Source organism: Hylaeus anthracinus, unplaced genomic scaffold (assembly GCF_026225885.1).
Source record: "Hylaeus anthracinus isolate JK02 unplaced genomic scaffold, UHH_iyHylAnth1.0_haploid 11981, whole genome shotgun sequence".
In the NCBI taxonomy this organism is placed as follows: Eukaryota; Metazoa; Arthropoda; class Insecta; order Hymenoptera; family Colletidae; genus Hylaeus; species Hylaeus anthracinus.
In genome coordinates this window covers 8,378,931-8,397,006 of record NW_026534329.1, presented here as the reverse complement: position 1 = coordinate 8,397,006, position 18,076 = coordinate 8,378,931, and the positions used below count along the sequence as shown (strand labels likewise).

The 18,076-nt window shown below is 33.1% G+C and overlaps 3 protein-coding genes across 7 annotated transcripts; 2 read left to right on the top strand and 1 right to left on the bottom strand.

Annotated features, from left to right (window-relative positions):
- Positions 1-184: 184 nt before the first annotated feature.
- On the top strand, positions 185-11,286 carry LOC128885327 (eIF-2-alpha kinase GCN2). Of its 5 annotated transcripts, XM_054139313.1 has the most exons (15): positions 186-559; positions 667-836; positions 1,446-1,707; positions 1,897-2,137; positions 3,132-3,427; positions 3,497-3,871; positions 3,974-4,486; positions 4,865-5,028; positions 5,456-5,889; positions 6,193-6,469; positions 7,053-7,566; positions 7,881-8,363; positions 9,201-10,087; positions 10,653-10,826; positions 10,900-11,286. In XM_054139313.1, exons 1-14 carry the CDS (start codon positions 506-508, stop codon positions 10,777-10,779), a joined length of 4,797 nt encoding a protein of 1,598 aa, XP_053995288.1. In that variant the 5' UTR covers positions 186-505; the 3' UTR covers positions 10,780-10,826; positions 10,900-11,286. The 5 variants fall into 5 exon arrangements, with proteins under 5 accessions (XP_053995289.1, XP_053995288.1, XP_053995287.1 ...); XM_054139312.1 differs by having other exon boundaries at positions 10,653-11,286; XM_054139314.1 differs by lacking the exon at positions 7,881-8,363 and having other exon boundaries at positions 185-559; positions 10,653-11,286.
- On the bottom strand, positions 11,100-13,790 carry LOC128885331 (eukaryotic translation initiation factor 3 subunit D). Its single transcript, XM_054139322.1, has 3 exons — positions 13,509-13,790; positions 13,374-13,419; positions 11,100-12,687 (listed from the first exon to the last, which is right to left on the bottom strand). Exons 1-3 carry the CDS (start codon positions 13,680-13,682, stop codon positions 11,219-11,221), a joined length of 1,689 nt encoding a protein of 562 aa, XP_053995297.1. The 5' UTR covers positions 13,683-13,790; the 3' UTR covers positions 11,100-11,218.
- Positions 13,791-14,522: 732 nt separating this feature from the next.
- LOC128885341 (iron-sulfur cluster assembly 1 homolog, mitochondrial) lies at positions 14,523-16,542 on the top strand. Its single transcript, XM_054139344.1, has 3 exons — positions 14,523-14,666; positions 14,980-15,033; positions 15,956-16,542. The coding sequence occupies exons 1-3, from the start codon at positions 14,583-14,585 to the stop codon at positions 16,208-16,210; spliced, it is 393 nt and encodes a 130-aa protein (XP_053995319.1). The 5' UTR covers positions 14,523-14,582; the 3' UTR covers positions 16,211-16,542.
- Positions 16,543-18,076: the final 1,534 nt, after the last annotated feature.

The following is an 18,076-nucleotide window of genomic DNA, read 5'->3' as shown; positions in this document are numbered from 1 at the left end:
CTCTGATTGGTCGGGGTAGCGTGGGCTACGGGCTCTGATTGGGGGTGGGGGGGGAGGGGGTAGCGTAGGTTACGCGCTCTGATTGGTCGGTGTTTTCATTTGGGAACCTTCACGTCACCACCGGTCAAAATTCAAAGTTCAGAGCATAAACGCTTTAATCAATCTGGACGTTTGATTGGTCAATGGCATCATAGAGTACAAAAAGTGATGGAAAGGTTATAATAGACGTGTATATAAACCCATGTAAACCTCTCCTGAAATTATGAATTTAAATAATACATTTATGAATTTAAACTTAATTTCATGTATTAAAAGTCTTTAATGGGTGATTATAAAGGAAACTTTGTTTAAATATTGGATGGTCAATTTAAATTTATAAGTTTAAGTGCCCGGTGTTCTCATCGAGTTTAAGGTTAAGTGTCAAACAATGAGTTAAATACAAACATCGGGAGCTCTTGAAAGGTATTCGAGTTAGACGATGAAGGTATAACGTATTAAGGGAAATATGTCCTGCGAGTCTTGTAGAGATCGACAGGAGAACGAAATCGAGGCTTTGAAGGTGAGTCAATGCAGACCTAATCCACTGAAATTTTACTCTTCAATTTATAATTAAATTGACTGTCTTTATTTTCTATTTTTTCTTTTTTTTTATGTTTTGATTCATAGAGTATTTTTGGAGACGAACTTCATGATTTACGAACTGGGAAAAGTAAACGAAAATGGCAACCATTAGATATTTCAATCACTTTAATACCCCAAAGGGGCATGTCGGGTCCAGCTGAAGTACACGCACAAATTGATTTACACGTAACTTGCAGCGAAAAGTATCCTGACAAGTAAGTATCGCTTTAGTTGTGTATATTTCTCTATACTTGATATTCTTTGTAACAATACATTTTCTAATAAATAATTTTTAAGTATTAGGTCTACCAGAAAATTCTTTCCATTTACAGAAGAAAACAAAATAATAAATTTCTCATACCTTCGATAAATTTGATTGAATAATGTTGCGAACACCCTTTGGACGTTCCGAAGCTATATTTAATTGCATTCCTATTGTACACATTTATATTGTAAAGCTGGTTGTTATTTATTAAAGTTCGTGTTAACTCATTATGTCGAAATGCAACAATAATATAGTTTTTATCATTACTTATGACATCTTGCCAGCGTGATTGCAATTTGTATATCATTTTTAACGAATATGCGCATACTTGAAACTTGTTGTAACTAGAATGGACAAAACTTTCCAGTAGACCCAGTACATCATCATATATTTTGCATGAAATAGACTTTAATTTTGCTATAAAATATTATTTGAGTCTGAAGATTTGCCAAACTATTAGTCCAGTAATTCCATATATGGAAATATCCCATATTTAGAAATATATAAATAGTAGAAATTATTAAAAATTTTATCTACATGTTTACTTCATAAATTGCAGATTACCAAACATAGAATTACAGAAGAGCAGAGGTTTGTCCCACCAACAAGTTGACATATTATATTCTGAATTAATGGAACTCGCGATGCAGCTACAAGGGGAAGTGATGATTTTTGAATTAGCGCAACATGTTCAAAAGTACCTACACGAAAACAACAAACCAAGTTACAGCAGCTTCTATGAAGAAATGGTTTCAAGGCACCAAGAAAAGATCAAATTTGAAATGTTGGAGAAGCGACTAAAGGAAGACAAAGAAAGACAGGTTGAATAATTTAGCATATTATATAAGCAGCATTATATTAAAAATATTTAAATAAATGTTGACAATTGATCATTCGAATGGCAGGGACTTTCAAATAATTCATTTATCATTTTTAGATAAAGGCATTTATTTAAAGGTCATTATTATTATTATTATAGCTGGTTAGGTAGTAATAAAACAAAATTGCAGGTATTACAGGATGAAATTCATAAAAGAAGAGAAGCTCTAAAAGCTGAAATTCGTAATCGGAAAGAATCAATACGACTGTGCAATGATCGATCAAGCAATCCATCTCAATCAATTCCATCATCTCCGCAAGAGAGGTTACGAATTTATTCTCGAAGGAGATGCGCTAGTAGTTCTGAAAGTTCTGATGGTTTTCTATGCGAGCATAAAGGCACTAAATTGCTACACTTCGATCACAATAAAGGTGTTATGATTGAAGATTATACAGAAATTTATTAATAAAAGAAATGAAATTCTTGATTATTTGAATGCACAAAAACATGATTTTGATTTATATTTATATAAATTTATAGATCTTAATATTAATACAAGAACTATTACTAAATGGAATATTTTATTTCTTTTCAACTTATTAATAAACATTTATGTAAATGCAAGTGATTTTTCATAGAGACCGTATTTAGAAGGTTATCACAATATTTACCAGTGTAGGTATTCAGAACCTCAAAGAGATATTATTCTACAGGGTGTTCGGCAACAGGTGTCTAAAACTTTATGAGGTGATTCCATGTTCCGAACTAAGACGATAATCAAGAATGATGAAATTACGTTTAAAAGCTTTGTATGCAACTTATTAATGACTGAAAAGGTGCAGAAGTGAGGGACTTGCACTACTACTGGCGTGTGGACAGCAGCTGATACGAATAAAGTAATTGTGGTGCATATATGAGCATGTGGGTGATAGTTGTAGGTAAATAATTGTATAAATAACTGTCTAGTTACTTATATAAATAAATACGTTTCAAACGCCTGCTGCCGAACCTCTTGTACATACAAGATGTTAACAAAAGTGTGCAAGTTTTTTCCAAATCAATTTCTTATACCAATATAAATCAAAATGTCTTCTTCGTGTGTTCGTGTGTATATTTTAAGACAGAAGGTTAAGATGGAAAACTATGCGTTAGGAAAATGTTCAAACAGAGCTTAAGTACAGAAAGACCATTGTCCTAATAACTTATATTACATAGAAAATGGCAAGTCTTGTGCAAATTAGTGCCGAAATTCATTGCAAACCACTTTAAACATTTTAAGCAACAAGATTTCACTGCTAATTCTTGAAACACGAAATTCTGTCGTTATTTAACAGACGTATAACAAGCATACAAGTATTTCTAGAGAAAAAGAAACTTGAAATTGAAATTAAGATCTCTATTTATAATGCATAATGATACTTACAGATGAACGGCAAGTGTACAGAGGAAACTGTATGGGTCATAGTACTAAAGGATCAGTTGTTTACGCGGGTGTGGATATGACAACTGGTGAACTATTCGCGATTACTGAGTGGACATTTAAAATAAGTAATACCATCGACGAAAATAATATGCAACACATTACCAAACAAATAGGAAGTCTCGAACAAGAAATAAATCATTTGCACAAATTGCATCATCCAAACCTTGTACGATATTTAAACATGAAATATTTAGAAGATGGAGATGCTGCACTTATTTATGTTCTTCAAGAGTTTGTGGTGAGTATGCGTCACTTTCGCTTAGAGAAGAGAAAAGAGAAATTCTAACCGATAACTGTTGGATGTCAGATAGGTACTAGCTGTTCCTTCTTCTTGGCAGAGAACATTCCTGTAGATATTGATCTCTTTCGATATCTGGCAACCGGAATTCTTCTTGCTTTAAAATTCCTCCATGAAAACAATGTTGTTCACAAGGACTTACGTGACACAAGTATTTACATTGATCGTACTGGAACAGTGAAAGTATCAGATTATTCGCTCAATAAACGATTATCTGATATTTATCAAACGTATACGTTAGTCAAACCTGAACAAGAGTTTCCCAGCATCCAAGGAAGAGGTGGAAAAAAAGCCGATATATACCGTTTCGGTGCTCTTATGTTTTCTCTACTGAATGGAGTCATTGCTTCTGGAGATAAAATCGATCCAACAGTGATCACTCAGGTTTGGTTTTTTTTATATTTTAAAAACTTTTAATTCTTAGCAAAACAAATTAAACGTAAAATACATTTTAAATATATCTTATAGACTACGTAATTATTTCAGCCTGATCTCCAGGATTTTTTATTAAAGTGCCTTACTAATGACGAACGAAAGCGATGGTCCGCTGAACAATTATTACAGCACACCTTCATTAAAGCACCTTTAGTTCGTGCTCTCTCGCCACCGAAAGTACCACGCAGAGATGAACAGAAAAACCACGAACCCGAAGAAACAGACACGGACATTCGGCAATACCTACCGCCTTTGGGTGGCCACTCAAGAATTACAAATGAATTCGAAGTTCTCGAATGGCTCGGCAAAGGTGCCTTTGGCGATGTTCTTAAAGTAAAAAATAAATTGGATGGTGGAATTTACGCTATTAAAAGAATAGAACTTAACCCAAAGAACAAGCAACTCAATAGAAAAATCACCAGGGAAGTCAAATTATTGTCACGCATGAATCACGAAAATGTTGTGCGATATTATAATTCCTGGATCGAAAGCGCTACAATAACCGACGAAGTTGAAGAGAAATATACGACACCTTTAGCAAAGAAAAGTCAGGATTTGCTTAATGTAATTATTATATTTACTCATTTTTTTCGTTTACTTCTTATGCATTGTCATAAACTAGATAATTAATATTATATAATTAATATCATATAATATCATATACTAAATATCATTTAATCATCAATTAATATCATATACTAAATAATTAATATTATATAAATGATTAAGATCCAACGAGTAAGATATTGTTGTATCGATGATCAAAACTATGAGATTACATTGTTCATTTAAGAAATGCATTTTTCTAATTCCGCAACAAATGTACATTAGCAATGTCTTTGTTAAGATTACATTTTACGTTCAACAAATTGTAACTCGTACCATATATTCTTTTGTTTTATTTAATTACTTGCTCATTACTGTTCGTCATTAATTGTTCAGCATTTAGCTACGGATGATATCGAAAAATTGGCACCACCGTTGCAAGATGTCGAATGGAATGTTTCATATAAATCTCGAACGAATACAACCCTTCCGCCAGATAGCGACGAGGACAACAGCGATGCATCCAGTGATACCGACAGTGACGAAGATTGTGCGTTTTTGTAAGAGATTGATCATTTTTAAAGTGACAGTTTATGAGTAAAGACATTTTATATAAATATCTATTTTATAACGAACCGAATTCAGATTGGGTACATTTTTATATGAAATCGCTTATTTTTGTACAAAGAACTTCCACTAAAATATTCACTCTATTTTTTAGCCATTTTTCTAAACACATTGCAAGTATTATCACTAGACTGCAGATCTTTATGCAAAATAAAATCTTTGTACATGTACCTATAAAAATTTTATACAAATAGAAATTTATTTTACTCTACAAATATTATAATATGAACTTTACTTTCAATATCTTTTTATATTACATCATATTATGTGCATTTTGTAATTTCTTAAACATCTAAATTTCCTATAAATACATCTGCAGTCTAATTATCGCTAATATATAATGTACAATGAATTTTTCAGGATGCGAAACTTTTTGAGAATCGATTCCTCCGCCAGTATAGAGTTTGAAAAGGATTCAAATTGTCAAGAAACCGTGTCAAGTGTAAAAGAAGATGAGACTGGGGATACGTATTCATCTAAGGCAACAGTAAGAGAGATACAATTCATGTACATTCAAATGGAATTCTGTGAAAAGAGCACTCTACGTACAGCGATTGATGCAGGCCTTTACGAAGATCAAGAAAGAGTGTGGAGGTTATTCCGAGAAATTGTTGAAGGTCTAGCGCATATTCATCAACAGGGAATGATACATAGAGACTTAAAACCAGTCAACATATTTTTAGACAGTAACGATCATGTAAAAATTGGAGATTTCGGCCTGGCTACTACAAATATATTGTCTTCATTTGTGCAAACTATGGAAACCGATAAAGAGCCTCAAGTTTTCGAAAAAGGTAAGGCACAAATAAATGTCAAAAATTTCATTAACTTAACTGGAAATATTTATACCATCATCGCTATGTAAAAAGTCATTTTTTGTAACAAGTAATAGTCATTATCACCTCCATATACATACTACTCGCTTTCACATGACAATATCTGGAGCACCAATTTATAATTTTGCTTGAAAGCAGGGTTGACAGTAGAGGTTATTTTAAATGGAAAGCGACTGTTAAAAGTTGTTGAAATTTATTTTATGATACGCTAATTTACTAGTGCTAACGCTAATAACTAATTAATTGTGTGGAATGCTTCAGGGATCAGCTTTGGCACAGAAGACGTAGGTTCTCTAACAGGGCAAGTAGGCACAGCACTTTATGTAGCTCCTGAGCTTACAACGAAAGCTGCGAAAGCCATTTACAATCAAAAAGTTGATATATATAGTCTTGGAATAATACTATTCGAAATGTGTTACAAACCACTAACAACAGGAATGGAGCGCATCAAGGTTTTACTTAATCTACGGTCGAAAGAAATCATAATTCCAACAGAAATGCTACAGACAGACATGCCACTACAAATCCATATCTTACGGTAAACGTCACATAAGCATTTATAATTTTAATGACCCACGCACTTAACTTATGATATTCATACATTCTAGAAATTCATTTTTGAACTCCTTTCTAAATTAATTACCAATTTCTATGTAGCCTTTTTAAATAGTATTTATTTATTTTTCAAGTATAGTAAATGGACTTGCACGATATGGAATTATAAGGTCACTTTTCGACTGTGAATATGTGAATGTCGTCCTACACCCGTGTTAACACTTTGTATGAAAGACCTCAGTGCTCTCAAATTATTTAAAAGTCATTCGATCATTGGACCCTGTAGCACTTTATTTTATTTCCTATGCGAACGTAGTTGTTACAAACTTTGTTGAAGTTAAGCATTGTATAAATTAACACTTTCGCTGCAGATGAAAATAAGTAGCCGTTCGCTGGGAGCTGCAATTACGATATTTGTGATTGACTAAATGTCTAAATACGACTAAACCGACTAAAAAAACAAAGGACGCGCATGTGCGTCATCTGCACATGGCAAGGGCTCAGTTGGACGCACGTGTGCGTCGTCCGCAGCGAAAGTGTTAATTAAAACATCGTAACGATTGCAGGTGGCTATTGAATCACGATCCTAGTCAACGACCCACAGCTCAAGAACTTCTCTCCTCGCAATATCTACCACCTCTTCGACTCGAAGAAACGGAATTGCAAGAAATGATTCGGCGCACACTTTCAAACAACCAAACCAAAGCATACAAATATTTAATTTCTTGCTGTTTCACTCAAGAAGTCACACCTGCGGACGATATTACTTACGACATGAATCTACCTAGTAGAGGACATATCAATTTTTTTTCTTGGAAAAAGTATCAAGATGGAGTGAAGTGCAAAGTAATAGAGGTTTTTCAAAGACACGGTGGAGTTTGTCTCGAAACGCCACTTCTGATGCCAAAATCACGTCAGTCCTGTGGCTTTTCAGATTCTAATGTAAAATTAATGACACGTAATGGAAATATTGTTTACATTCCTCATGATCTACGTGCCCCATTTGCAAGATACATTGTGTGGAATAATGTTCTCCATATCAGAAGATATGCTATTGAAAGAGTCTTTAGAGAAAAGAAGGTATTTATTGACTTCATAATTTATTTATATTAATGATTAGATTAACATTAGAATGATTCCTTACAAAATTAAGAATGATAAAAAATGTATTCATGGTATGTAGACATGTTAGGATCTCTAAAAAGCAAATGCGAGACGTTTGGTACATCTTTTATACATCTCATAAAGATATACTAACGCAATTAATTTGAATATTTAAAAACAATTGCATAAAGAATGTGGTAGTAACAATTTTAAAATGTTACGATTAGTATTCTTAAAACAGTACATTTTCTGTTCTTCGAACATAATTGATTAGTGTTAAAAATTCCCAGGTTCTGGGTTTTCATCCCAGAGAACTTTACGAATGCGCATTTGACATCATAAGTCCTACTGCCAATAATCTGTTAATGGAAGCTGAATTAATATACATCGTATGGGAAGTCATCAATGAATTACCCCAATTACAAGAACGAAATTTCACTATTCGTCTGAACCATACTTCTTTATTGAAAGCAGTGTTAATGTACTGTGGTATCGACCAAGAAAAATATCAAGACATTTATTCAATTCTTCGAGACGCGCGTGACGGAAAATTTTCGAGATTTCAAATACAAACGCACTTGATAAGTTTGTGCCTGACTGACCAGGCTATGGAGACATTATTCAATTTATTCGAAACTGAAAGCTCTATTGCGAAAATTCAGAGTGTTTTGAAAACAATTACAAAGAGAAAAGGTGATGCTGCCGTATTGGCTAAAGAAGGACTGAAAGAAATTGAAATTGTAATGGAGAATATCGAAACGCTAGGTGTGAAGGTAAAGTCTTGTATTAAAAATGATAGAGACACAAGAGAGCATACCCAGCTTTAATTATTATAACTAAACTGCAGAAGTTTATGCGAATGCATATTTTATAGGAAATAGTTAAAAGAATGGGACCTAGACAGAAATTTGCTTTGAAATTAGAGTACTATAAAAATACATTGTTTATTTTGCATATTTATGTTTAAAAACATATGCAATAATATATTGTAATAATATATTGCATATATTATTTATCGTGCTTATGTGAAATATCTACCTCCACAAATTAGTTTCGTCTATCACCAAACTTTCGTATCATAATTGTGTAGTGTTTACACAAATACATTATAATTAGACTGCAGATGTTTATGCAAAGTATAGTTTATACAAAAATTTAACCTAAATAGAAATTTATTTTATTCTGCAAATATTATAACGCGAATTTTACTTTCAATCTTTTTTATATTTCTATATATTGTTTGCATTTTGTAGGTTCTTGCACATTCAAATTTCTTATAAATGCATGAAGATTCGCAGTCTACCAGAATAATTGTGAAAAGTATTTTATATATGTTTATGTAGCGAATATTCTGTAACATACTAATATATTACTTATTATACTACATTTTATTCAAAGTTTTCGTGCATATTTTGCATATTTTGCATATGCATGTTACATATTTATCGTGCATAAACTTCTGCAGTCTAATTATAACCTTAATATAATAAATTTAAGAACGTGGAATGCTTTTATTATTCCTACATAATTAATACCCTTTTTATTGTTGTTTTAAATAAACATTAAAACAGCTAATATTCTTTTCTATAAATAATCTTCGTATCTTTCAGTGGCCAGTAGTAGTGGTACCTCTTCTAGTGCATAATATCAACCAACACAGTGGTACAATTTATCAAATAACTTGTGAAGTGAAACGGCGTAGGAGAAAATGTGGAGAAGAGGTAATAGCAGCAGGAGGTCGTTACGACAAAATGATATCGTCTTTCAGGAAAATACTTGAACGCACAGGGATGGCCAACAAAGAGACCAAGCAATACGGTGCTGGTATCAGTATCTCACTGGAGAAACTTGTCTCCGCTGTCTTGGAAACATCAGAATCTTTAGAAAGTAAATATGGCATCGATGTGGCAATTTCTTGCTTGGGTAACCCTCATCGAGAAAAAGAAATGATTGACCTTCTGAAAGAATTCTGGACTTTTGGGTTGAAAGTCACTATTCTGGATTTGATATCTGTCGAAGAAATCCTCGAACATTGTCGAGAACATTCGATCAACCAAGTAGTAATTTTGAAAGCCGGAGAAAAAGGAGCTGTTAGAATTCAGAGTTGGGAACGCGACAGATTTCAAGAAAAGAAAATGACCAATCAAGAAGTTGGAGAGTTTCTTCAAAGATTGGACAACTCCATGCCCATCCTAAACAGATCCGAAAGTAAAACAACGACAAGTGATAATTTTTTGAGCAGTAACAATCCAGTTAACATTAATATTAACTTTATTTTGTCCGAGCGAGACAAACTTTCGGGTAGCTCGAGAAGAAGCTTGAAGAATAGTATGCTTGCACAGATGTCTACATATTTTCAAAGAATCGCGCATAAAATTCCAATTGAAATTTTCGCAGTATTTTTGGAAATGAGCGTAATTAAAACAATTATAAGTTTTTTGGATATCGATGAGGAGAATCAAGATTTTCTTAAAAGCATACAAGTCATTATTGATAAGTACGTACTCATTATATATTAATTACGTATTGCATGAAACATCTCTACTATAGTATAAGTAATATAGTATATTAATAATAATTATATATAATTTATTAAGTAAAGGATATATACAAAGTATTATTTTGAAGACCAGACGTTGGCAATCTATCGTATAGTTAAAAATACGAAAATATTACACCGAGTGATTCCAAATTTCGCGATAAAACAATATGTACAAAAATACAATATTATATACTTGTAAAATTAGAAGAAATTCCTTATGATTAGGCTGCGGATGTTTATGCAAAATAAAATCTTCACGAACGTGCCTACAAAAATTGAACCTAAATAGAAATTCCATTTTATTCTGGAAATATTATAACTTGAATTTTACTTTCAATCTTTTTTATATTTTTACATATTGTTTGTATTTTGTAGGTTCTTGCACATTCAAATTTCTTATAAATAGATAAAAGTCCGCAGTCTACTTATGATACATCGCATCAAAAACAGAAATTTGGAACTGTAGACTAGTAATAAAGTCTTCTATTTTTTTCCATGCAATTTTTGTTTCCATTTTTAGGCATCCAAGACACAAGAAGTACATAAAAGAAATATGTGAAGAAATGCGGGAGGCAAGGAGAGAAAAACTACGTCCTGTACTGATATTATATAGTGTGATCGATAGCCAATACATGACTCTTTTATAAATAATTTGTCTTTCTACAAAAATGCATAAAGGAGTTACAATAAACGTGTAATTTGTAACATAAATAAGTGATTAATAATAAAATGAATTTGTTTTTTTACATTAAATAACTACTTTTCAGAAAATTGTCTTCGAGCTATAAAATCACCTGCTGATGCTTCGAATGCAAAATTGTTTAAAAAGAATCCTATAGAAACAAAATACAAGACACAAATTGCAAACACAGATTGTTTTTCATTAAATAAAAATTAGTTCTACACAATTTTTTAATTTACATCGGGCAAAATTATACAAGATTTTTAAAAGTAAATGCACAAACAGTTCAATTGAAATTTTTTTATTTGCCCACTCTTTCGTTTTACAGGGTATGCTCATAGTACAAATTGTGATGACTTAGGACAATGATCCAAAGGAATTGAGATGTAAATTTAAAATCTCTATTAACTTTGGAAAGCGTCGTTAACAGGCTCATCGTCATCCTCATCTTCCTCTCCTTCGCTTTCAAATGTATTATCCGGAATATCATAAAGCCTTATCATTGGCTTATTCGGATCTTTCATAATGAGGTATTTGCCATCTTTTTGCTTCATACAAATATCAATAATACACCGCAAAATACCCCAAGCGTTGTCCATGTTAAGATTGATTTGCGTTGCAAATTCATTCGGTTTATACTGCTGAGTACCAAGAATAACATGTTTACTGGAGTCTCTAACCATTGCCCTCGATACATAACCAAACTTCAACTGATCCGAACCTGCTAATAATGCTTGGACAGTCCATTTGGCTAATTTACATGCATTATTACGCAATTCGTTTGCCAATACAGCACCACGTTGCGTGTCTAATTTCTGTCTCCACTCAACGCCATTGGCCAACTTTGAATCCCATTCATTTAATGCCTTGATCGTTAAAAATTGCATTTCATTATTAGGTCCTTGCATTACTGCATCATGTTCACATCTTGCGACTAGAACAATTCCATTATTTAAGTCCCATTTTCTGTATCGGTATGCAACACTAGCAACATCGCCTTCTTCTTCTTCCGAAATAAATGGGTTCCCTTCCTCGAATTTATATCGAGGCTCATTGGACTTCAGCACTTGCTGAGAAAAGTTATGATTGATAAATGTAGCTTCTAAAGCTAAATTTCTAGGAGAATTCAAAGAGTTTCCGTCATCCTGAGGTGGCTCAACACTGGTTTCATTCACAGTTAGCAAATCAAATTCTGTGTTGTCTCGCTTGTCAAAGAATAATTTATCTCCAATTTTCTCGATTACAATGTCCCAAGAGTAGTTACTACGAGTGCAGCACATAATTGTTGCCAAAATTGCATCGGTAGCATAAACATTTCCCTCTGTTTTTGAGAGCTTACGAATTATTGGATCGTCAGTAGTGGTAACCGTATGGAAAATTCTGTCAATTCTTTGCAATGGTTTTTCGCTCTTGACATTTACTCTATCGTAAGTTTTATCATAATACTCAAGAGATCCGCAACACAAAATATCTTCCCCATCCTTTACGCTAGGTAAAGACAGTTTTGCTAAGCGTGGGAAGTCCATTTCTTCGATGGTTACCCAGTCGGGTCTCACAGTAACAGATGCATCGCGAATTTTGATCGGTGGCTGATTTTTATGATTCCGTAAACCTTGCTGTCTACCCCAGCGTTTCGTTTGACCTTTGCGTTCTCTTTCACGGAGTTTTAATTTACCAAGTTGCTGCATCTGACTCAACGCACCGCGCTGGCCACCACGACCGCGTAGATTCCTTTGGTTATGTCGGAAGCGACCACCACGTTGGTATGGTGGCTTCTGTACACGGGTTGTATCGACCAGGTGGAAAGTTGTTTCATCTTCGTCGTGATAGTATGCATATTGACTGCCGGAGCCAAACTGTGATGTATACTTGTCTAAACATATCGAAAGATTCATGCGTTATAGGGTCGCATTCTTTTATATTTTACCAAACCTTTATTTTAATACTTGATATTATTTAGCATGTTTATATGGTATAATCTATGTATAAATCATGCTTCGTGTATATATCTTTTATAACTAAAGTTAGAATTAATCAAGTATTTACATATATGTACTAGAAAATATTCTGATTAACTAAGTAAAATTAACTATTTAAAAAATAATGTTGAGAGTGCACCTTCTCCTTTCATATGTGTAACGTGTGTTATGTACCATACACAAATATGACCTTACCGCGAGTTGTTATACCCAAAAACCGTTGCTAACGAACGTTTAATTCTGTATGAATATACACATGGCTGTGAACAAACGTTAACAAGCAGAGAGAGAGAGAGAATGAAAAAGTATATGATTAATTTTACAAGTCTGTATTAATAAAATACAAATGAAAAGGATCTAACTTGACTCTTAAATACCAAAACCATAACAAATAATATTTATCAAATATTTATAATGAATTAAATTAGATAAATGTCTAAATAAACATAACTAACATAGTATTTACAGCATATGTATCAAAAAGTAGCATCTAATACAACAGACACTGAAATGTTATATTTGTGACACAGAAAAATTGAACGTTAAAGGTTAGATGAATGTAAAAAAAAATTATACTCACTCGGAAACTTTTTATCTTGGAATGCTGGTGTGGTCCAGTCAGATATCTGTGACAGAAGATAATTAAAAAGATATATGTAATAAATGTGTTGGAAAAAATTGGTAAAAAAACTTTGAATGAATAGTAAGTACATACCTTGCCCAATCTGTCGCCTTTCGAGAATGGTTGATAAGGTATATCCTTGAATTGATCTGGTAATTCACATGGACCCCATCCGTTAGGATTATGTTGAATAGCAGGAGCTTGAAAATGAGCTACCTCTTCTTCCTTCTGAACAGTTTCATCCAAAACCACCACGTCGTCCGTCATTCTGTAGTTTTACAACATGAAAGCGACAAGACACGATGGTATCGTTGGGATCGTTTGCAATCGTTCGCTTAGGACGGAAGAACCGGCAACGCCATTATACATAGACTTAAAGGTTCGTTCATATCGCGCAATTAATTTTTAATTACACTTTTAATTAACCCTAGACCAGGACTCGGCAAATTTTTGGGCGAAAATTATCAAGATAAAATATACAATTCGAGCAAAAGCCGTGGAGATTCCACATTTATAAAATATGATCCTCCGTGTAACAAAAAACTTAAAAATAAGGCGTCATACGCATTGACACGTATACAGGGTTTCTCAAAAATGTTGAAGGTCCTTGAAGAGGGTGATTCGGGGGGTAATTTGAAACAACTTTTTCCTTAGCAAAAATGTTGTTTGAGCTTTCGTTGAGGAGATATTAATAAAAAAACCCGACCAATCAGAGCGCGTAGCCTACGCTACCCCGACCGATCAGAGCGCGGCCGCTTAGCGCGTAGTTTACACTACCACGGGCGCTTCACCGGCATACTCGCGCTCTGATTGGTAGGCTACGCGATAGGCGGCCGCTCTGATACGCTACTGCGGGCGCTCTACCGTGATACTCGCGCTCTGATTGGTCGAGGTTTTATAATTAATATCTCCCCAACGAAGCCTCGGACAACATTTTCGCTAAGGACAAAGTTGTTTCAAATTACTCCCTGAACCCACCCTTTCATGGATCTCCAACATTTTTGGGACACCCTGTATATGTATTAAAGCCACTCAATGTAAATTAGTAGAAAGAACTAATAAGTTATTAGAAAGAACTAGTAAGTTACTAGAAAGTTTACTGTTCCAGAATTCCATATTCAGTATTTTCAGTATTTTTTAGTTCTTCGTGTTATCACTAAAGTTAAAATGGCGTCGACTGTTGTGGCTTCAGCGACAGTTCGTGCCGTCAAAGGCAGAAAAATATTTTCAACGAGAGCTGCGCTTACCTTAGTGAGTGGATAATTAACTAACTAATGTACACCTGGAATTTCTAGGATATAATCTATACATTTATTTATAGTATTTATTAATATCGATACGAAGGTTATCGGGGCTCGTACATTTCGTAATTTAAGGTTAGAATTTCAATTTATGTTGAAATTATTTCATAACGTTCGATTTATTGCTAGTAATAAAAATGAATTTTGTAATAAATTCTATATATAGTAACCTTATTTTTGTTCTATGTCTCACTTCTGACGGTGATAATATACATGATTCTATATTTACCTATTTCTTATAGCTTGATTTATGTTTGTTATAGACACCGACTGCAGTGAAAAAAATTAAAGAGTTATTACAGGACAAAGCTGAATATGTGAGTAAATATTATGTATTTGGTTCACGTGTCTTTTTACATATTTTAACATAATGAAAACAGATATATATATATATTGTATAATCAGTCAAAGAATACATTTATTTATAAGAGGGTGTAGACGCAAATGCTGCTTTCAAGATACTTGGAACCATTTTATCAAGTTATTTCATGACATATATTTTCATTGAAGTATATATGTATACCATACATAGACATGCCTCGTACTAGAGCACTATAGATAGATGCATGAAGTATAATAAATTTTATCTAGAGACACGGTAGCGTCTCGATGCCAAGTTCATGAATAATTATACAGCCACCCTGTATAACATGGCGCTACCGCTTATCTTTTACAGGAGAGATGGTCCATTCTATTTTATTTACTAAACACAGTTTTGCTTGATTACATGAAAATTATATTACCTGAATGAATTTAGATATAACCTTTGAATAGTTAAGTACTCAAATCTGTACAATTTAATACCCGATAAGTTTTTATTACTAATCAAAGAAGAATCACATTACAAAAGTGCTCAGTCACCATTAGGTTTATGCAGCAAATCTACAATACTTAATGTTTCTTTAGGTTTAATTTCTTTGATAGTCAAAGTGTCAATAAAATGATCGTCTGTAAAGGTGACCTTATTCTCAAATTTCAATAACTTAGAACTCACAACAATAAAATGCTAAGAAAGCATCTCGAGTTGCTACCAGATATCAGAAAAAAAGGCCTCAAGTGCAAAGGGTTAATAAGTGTTACTTTTAATTTATATCCTTTGAAAATTTGGAATATCCCATGGCACATAATTTAGAGACACAGATTCATGCTATATTTTAGTTGCAAAAATAATATTATTTCTACAATACGTTAGAATGTAATTGTATACGTTACAAAATAAATTCTGTATTTTGTTTTCAGATTGGTTTACGAGTCGGTGTGAAACAACGAGGTTGCAATGGTTTAAGTTATACTCTCGATTATGCCAAAGAAAAGTCTAAACTCGATGAAGAAGTTGTTCAAGATGGTGTTCGCATAATGATCGACAAGAAAGCACAGTTATCTCTTTTAGGCACGGAAATGGACTACGTAGAATCCAAATTGAGTTCAGAGTTTATTTTCAACAATCCAAATATTAAAGGGACTTGTGGATGCGGAGAAAGTTTCTCCGTTTAATTAGTCCGAACACGAGTAAAAAGTTGTAGTTAATAATATGAGTTGAATGTAACTAAAGAACAACGTTTCTTTTATTGTAATACTCCATTCGAAGTCTATTAATGTTGACACATTTAATTTGAAACTGATAAGTAAATTAAATATATATAGTGTAACTGATTTCTTAAACGTGTATCATAATATGTATTTAATTTCATACATTAAGTTGTACATAATTTTTATTTAGGTATCGATTACAGATACGCTGTGTAATAATTAGTAAAATGTTAATTCAATTAATGTACATAGATATGTATAGCCATTGTTAATATATAGTAACTTATTCTCTTTAACCACTGTGTACTATAATTGTTTTAATTTGAGTATTTAACTATTGTACTAGTTTGAGTACTAATTTGCAATTCGAATGTGTAAGTTTGTTAACAAGTGCAGAACTTATGTTAAAACGCAGTGTTTAATTTGTAATTTGTTAACGATACAAATCATATTTGTCCGCATGTTACCACATGGCTAAATTTTTCTAGGTACTTGGAGTATTTTGTCTAGGTGAACTCACATCTGTGATTCCACTTGGAACTTATAATTAGAAGTGCTTGGAAGAATAATCTCTAATGAATACCCGAAACAATTTTAAATCTATTATCTTTGAAGGTAAAATGCCTAAGTTCTAATGAAATAGTTCAAAGTTCAGTTGCTAAATGTCGCCTGGAATTTATTTATTTATTTATTTATTTAAGGTGTTATAGACAGTAGAGGTGTATGTTACACCACAATATGGTACAACATTTATACAGAGTTCCTTAGTTTATATTTTGTTATGTACATTTAACTATAATATTGTTACTACATCGTACTTTGTTTTCTTGTCTCCAACATACACTGAGCCTTGTTTATTCATTCATTCTCTACCTTTTTATCTTTACTAATTCCGAACATTTTGTTATTAATAACTTTGAAAACATCCATTTTAAACATTTTCCATTAATTAATTGATAATTCGATATTTTTTTATGCTACCTTATTGTTTAGCTTGAACTGCCTTAAGTCAGGACTGCAATCTTACTTTTAACTATTTAAAATTGTTCATTTATTTTGTTATTCGATTTCCCTTTCTTTTTTGTTTTTGGTGTACTACAATAGTAATCACAACTTTTTTATCGCTACATATCATTTATTATTCAATAAGCGTTATCTCGAGACAACTCTATAGTCTTACTTGGGGTTTTATTTATTATAAACTTTATTATAAAAATAATTGACTTCCAAATATATATTCTTCAGGTACTCTCCCCTATATAATACATATAACATAACCGCAATAAGAGCCTCGAACAAAAATTACACCGACCTTAGAACTTCATCGTTGTAAAAATCGATACTCTTATTATTATCCCCAACACAACAGTTTCAATTTTTAATATTCCGTAATTTCTACCATAAGCTGATGCGTTTAGCACCTCCCACGCAATATGCATCTTCCCCACCTAGGGCCGGCGTTAGGGAGAGGCGCTGTCGGGCAACTGCCCGGGGCGCCAGATTTTTGGTAGCGTCGCAGTCCGGTGTAGATTATTAAAGCTGCTATATATTGTAGTTTAATCTTTACAATCTACCTACAGATTCATCGTTTGATTATTATTACCTTGTCTTCTTTTCTTAAAAATTTTAAGCCTCTGAAGGGACCCCGCGATAATCTTGCACGGGGCGCCAATATTGCTAAATCCGGCCCTGACATGTCAGTTAAAAATCACAACTAAACAGGGAAGGAAACTTTGGTATTCTATCTGTCTTTGTCTCTTAGCGCATGCGTACAAGTGCATGAATCCACGCATCTTCTGAATATCTCCTTGCCAACGTTAACACTTTTTT

Excerpts from the sequence above, each read along its gene's own strand:
- LOC128885331 (XM_054139322.1), bottom strand. The coding sequence starts at position 13,682 with ATGACGGACGACGTGGTGGTTTTGGATGAAACTGTTCAGAAGGAAGAA. Across the intron at positions 13,420-13,508 it reads AAGGCGACAGATTGGGCAAG|ATATCTGACTGGACCACACC; the intron begins GTATGTACTTAC and ends CTTCTGTCACAG. Across the intron at positions 12,688-13,373 it reads CCAAGATAAAAAGTTTCCGA|ACAAGTATACATCACAGTTT; the intron begins GTGAGTATAATT and ends CGATATGTTTAG.
- LOC128885327 (XM_054139313.1), top strand. The coding sequence starts at position 506 with ATGTCCTGCGAGTCTTGTAGAGATCGACAGGAGAACGAAATCGAGGCT. Across the intron at positions 5,029-5,455 it reads GACGAAGATTGTGCGTTTTT|GATGCGAAACTTTTTGAGAA; the intron begins GTAAGAGATTGA and ends TGAATTTTTCAG. Across the intron at positions 8,364-9,200 it reads TCGAAACGCTAGGTGTGAAG|TGGCCAGTAGTAGTGGTACC; the intron begins GTAAAGTCTTGT and ends CGTATCTTTCAG.
- LOC128885341 (XM_054139344.1), top strand. The coding sequence starts at position 14,583 with ATGGCGTCGACTGTTGTGGCTTCAGCGACAGTTCGTGCCGTCAAAGGC. Across the intron at positions 14,667-14,979 it reads CGAGAGCTGCGCTTACCTTA|ACACCGACTGCAGTGAAAAA; the intron begins GTGAGTGGATAA and ends TGTTTGTTATAG. Across the intron at positions 15,034-15,955 it reads TACAGGACAAAGCTGAATAT|ATTGGTTTACGAGTCGGTGT; the intron begins GTGAGTAAATAT and ends TTTTGTTTTCAG.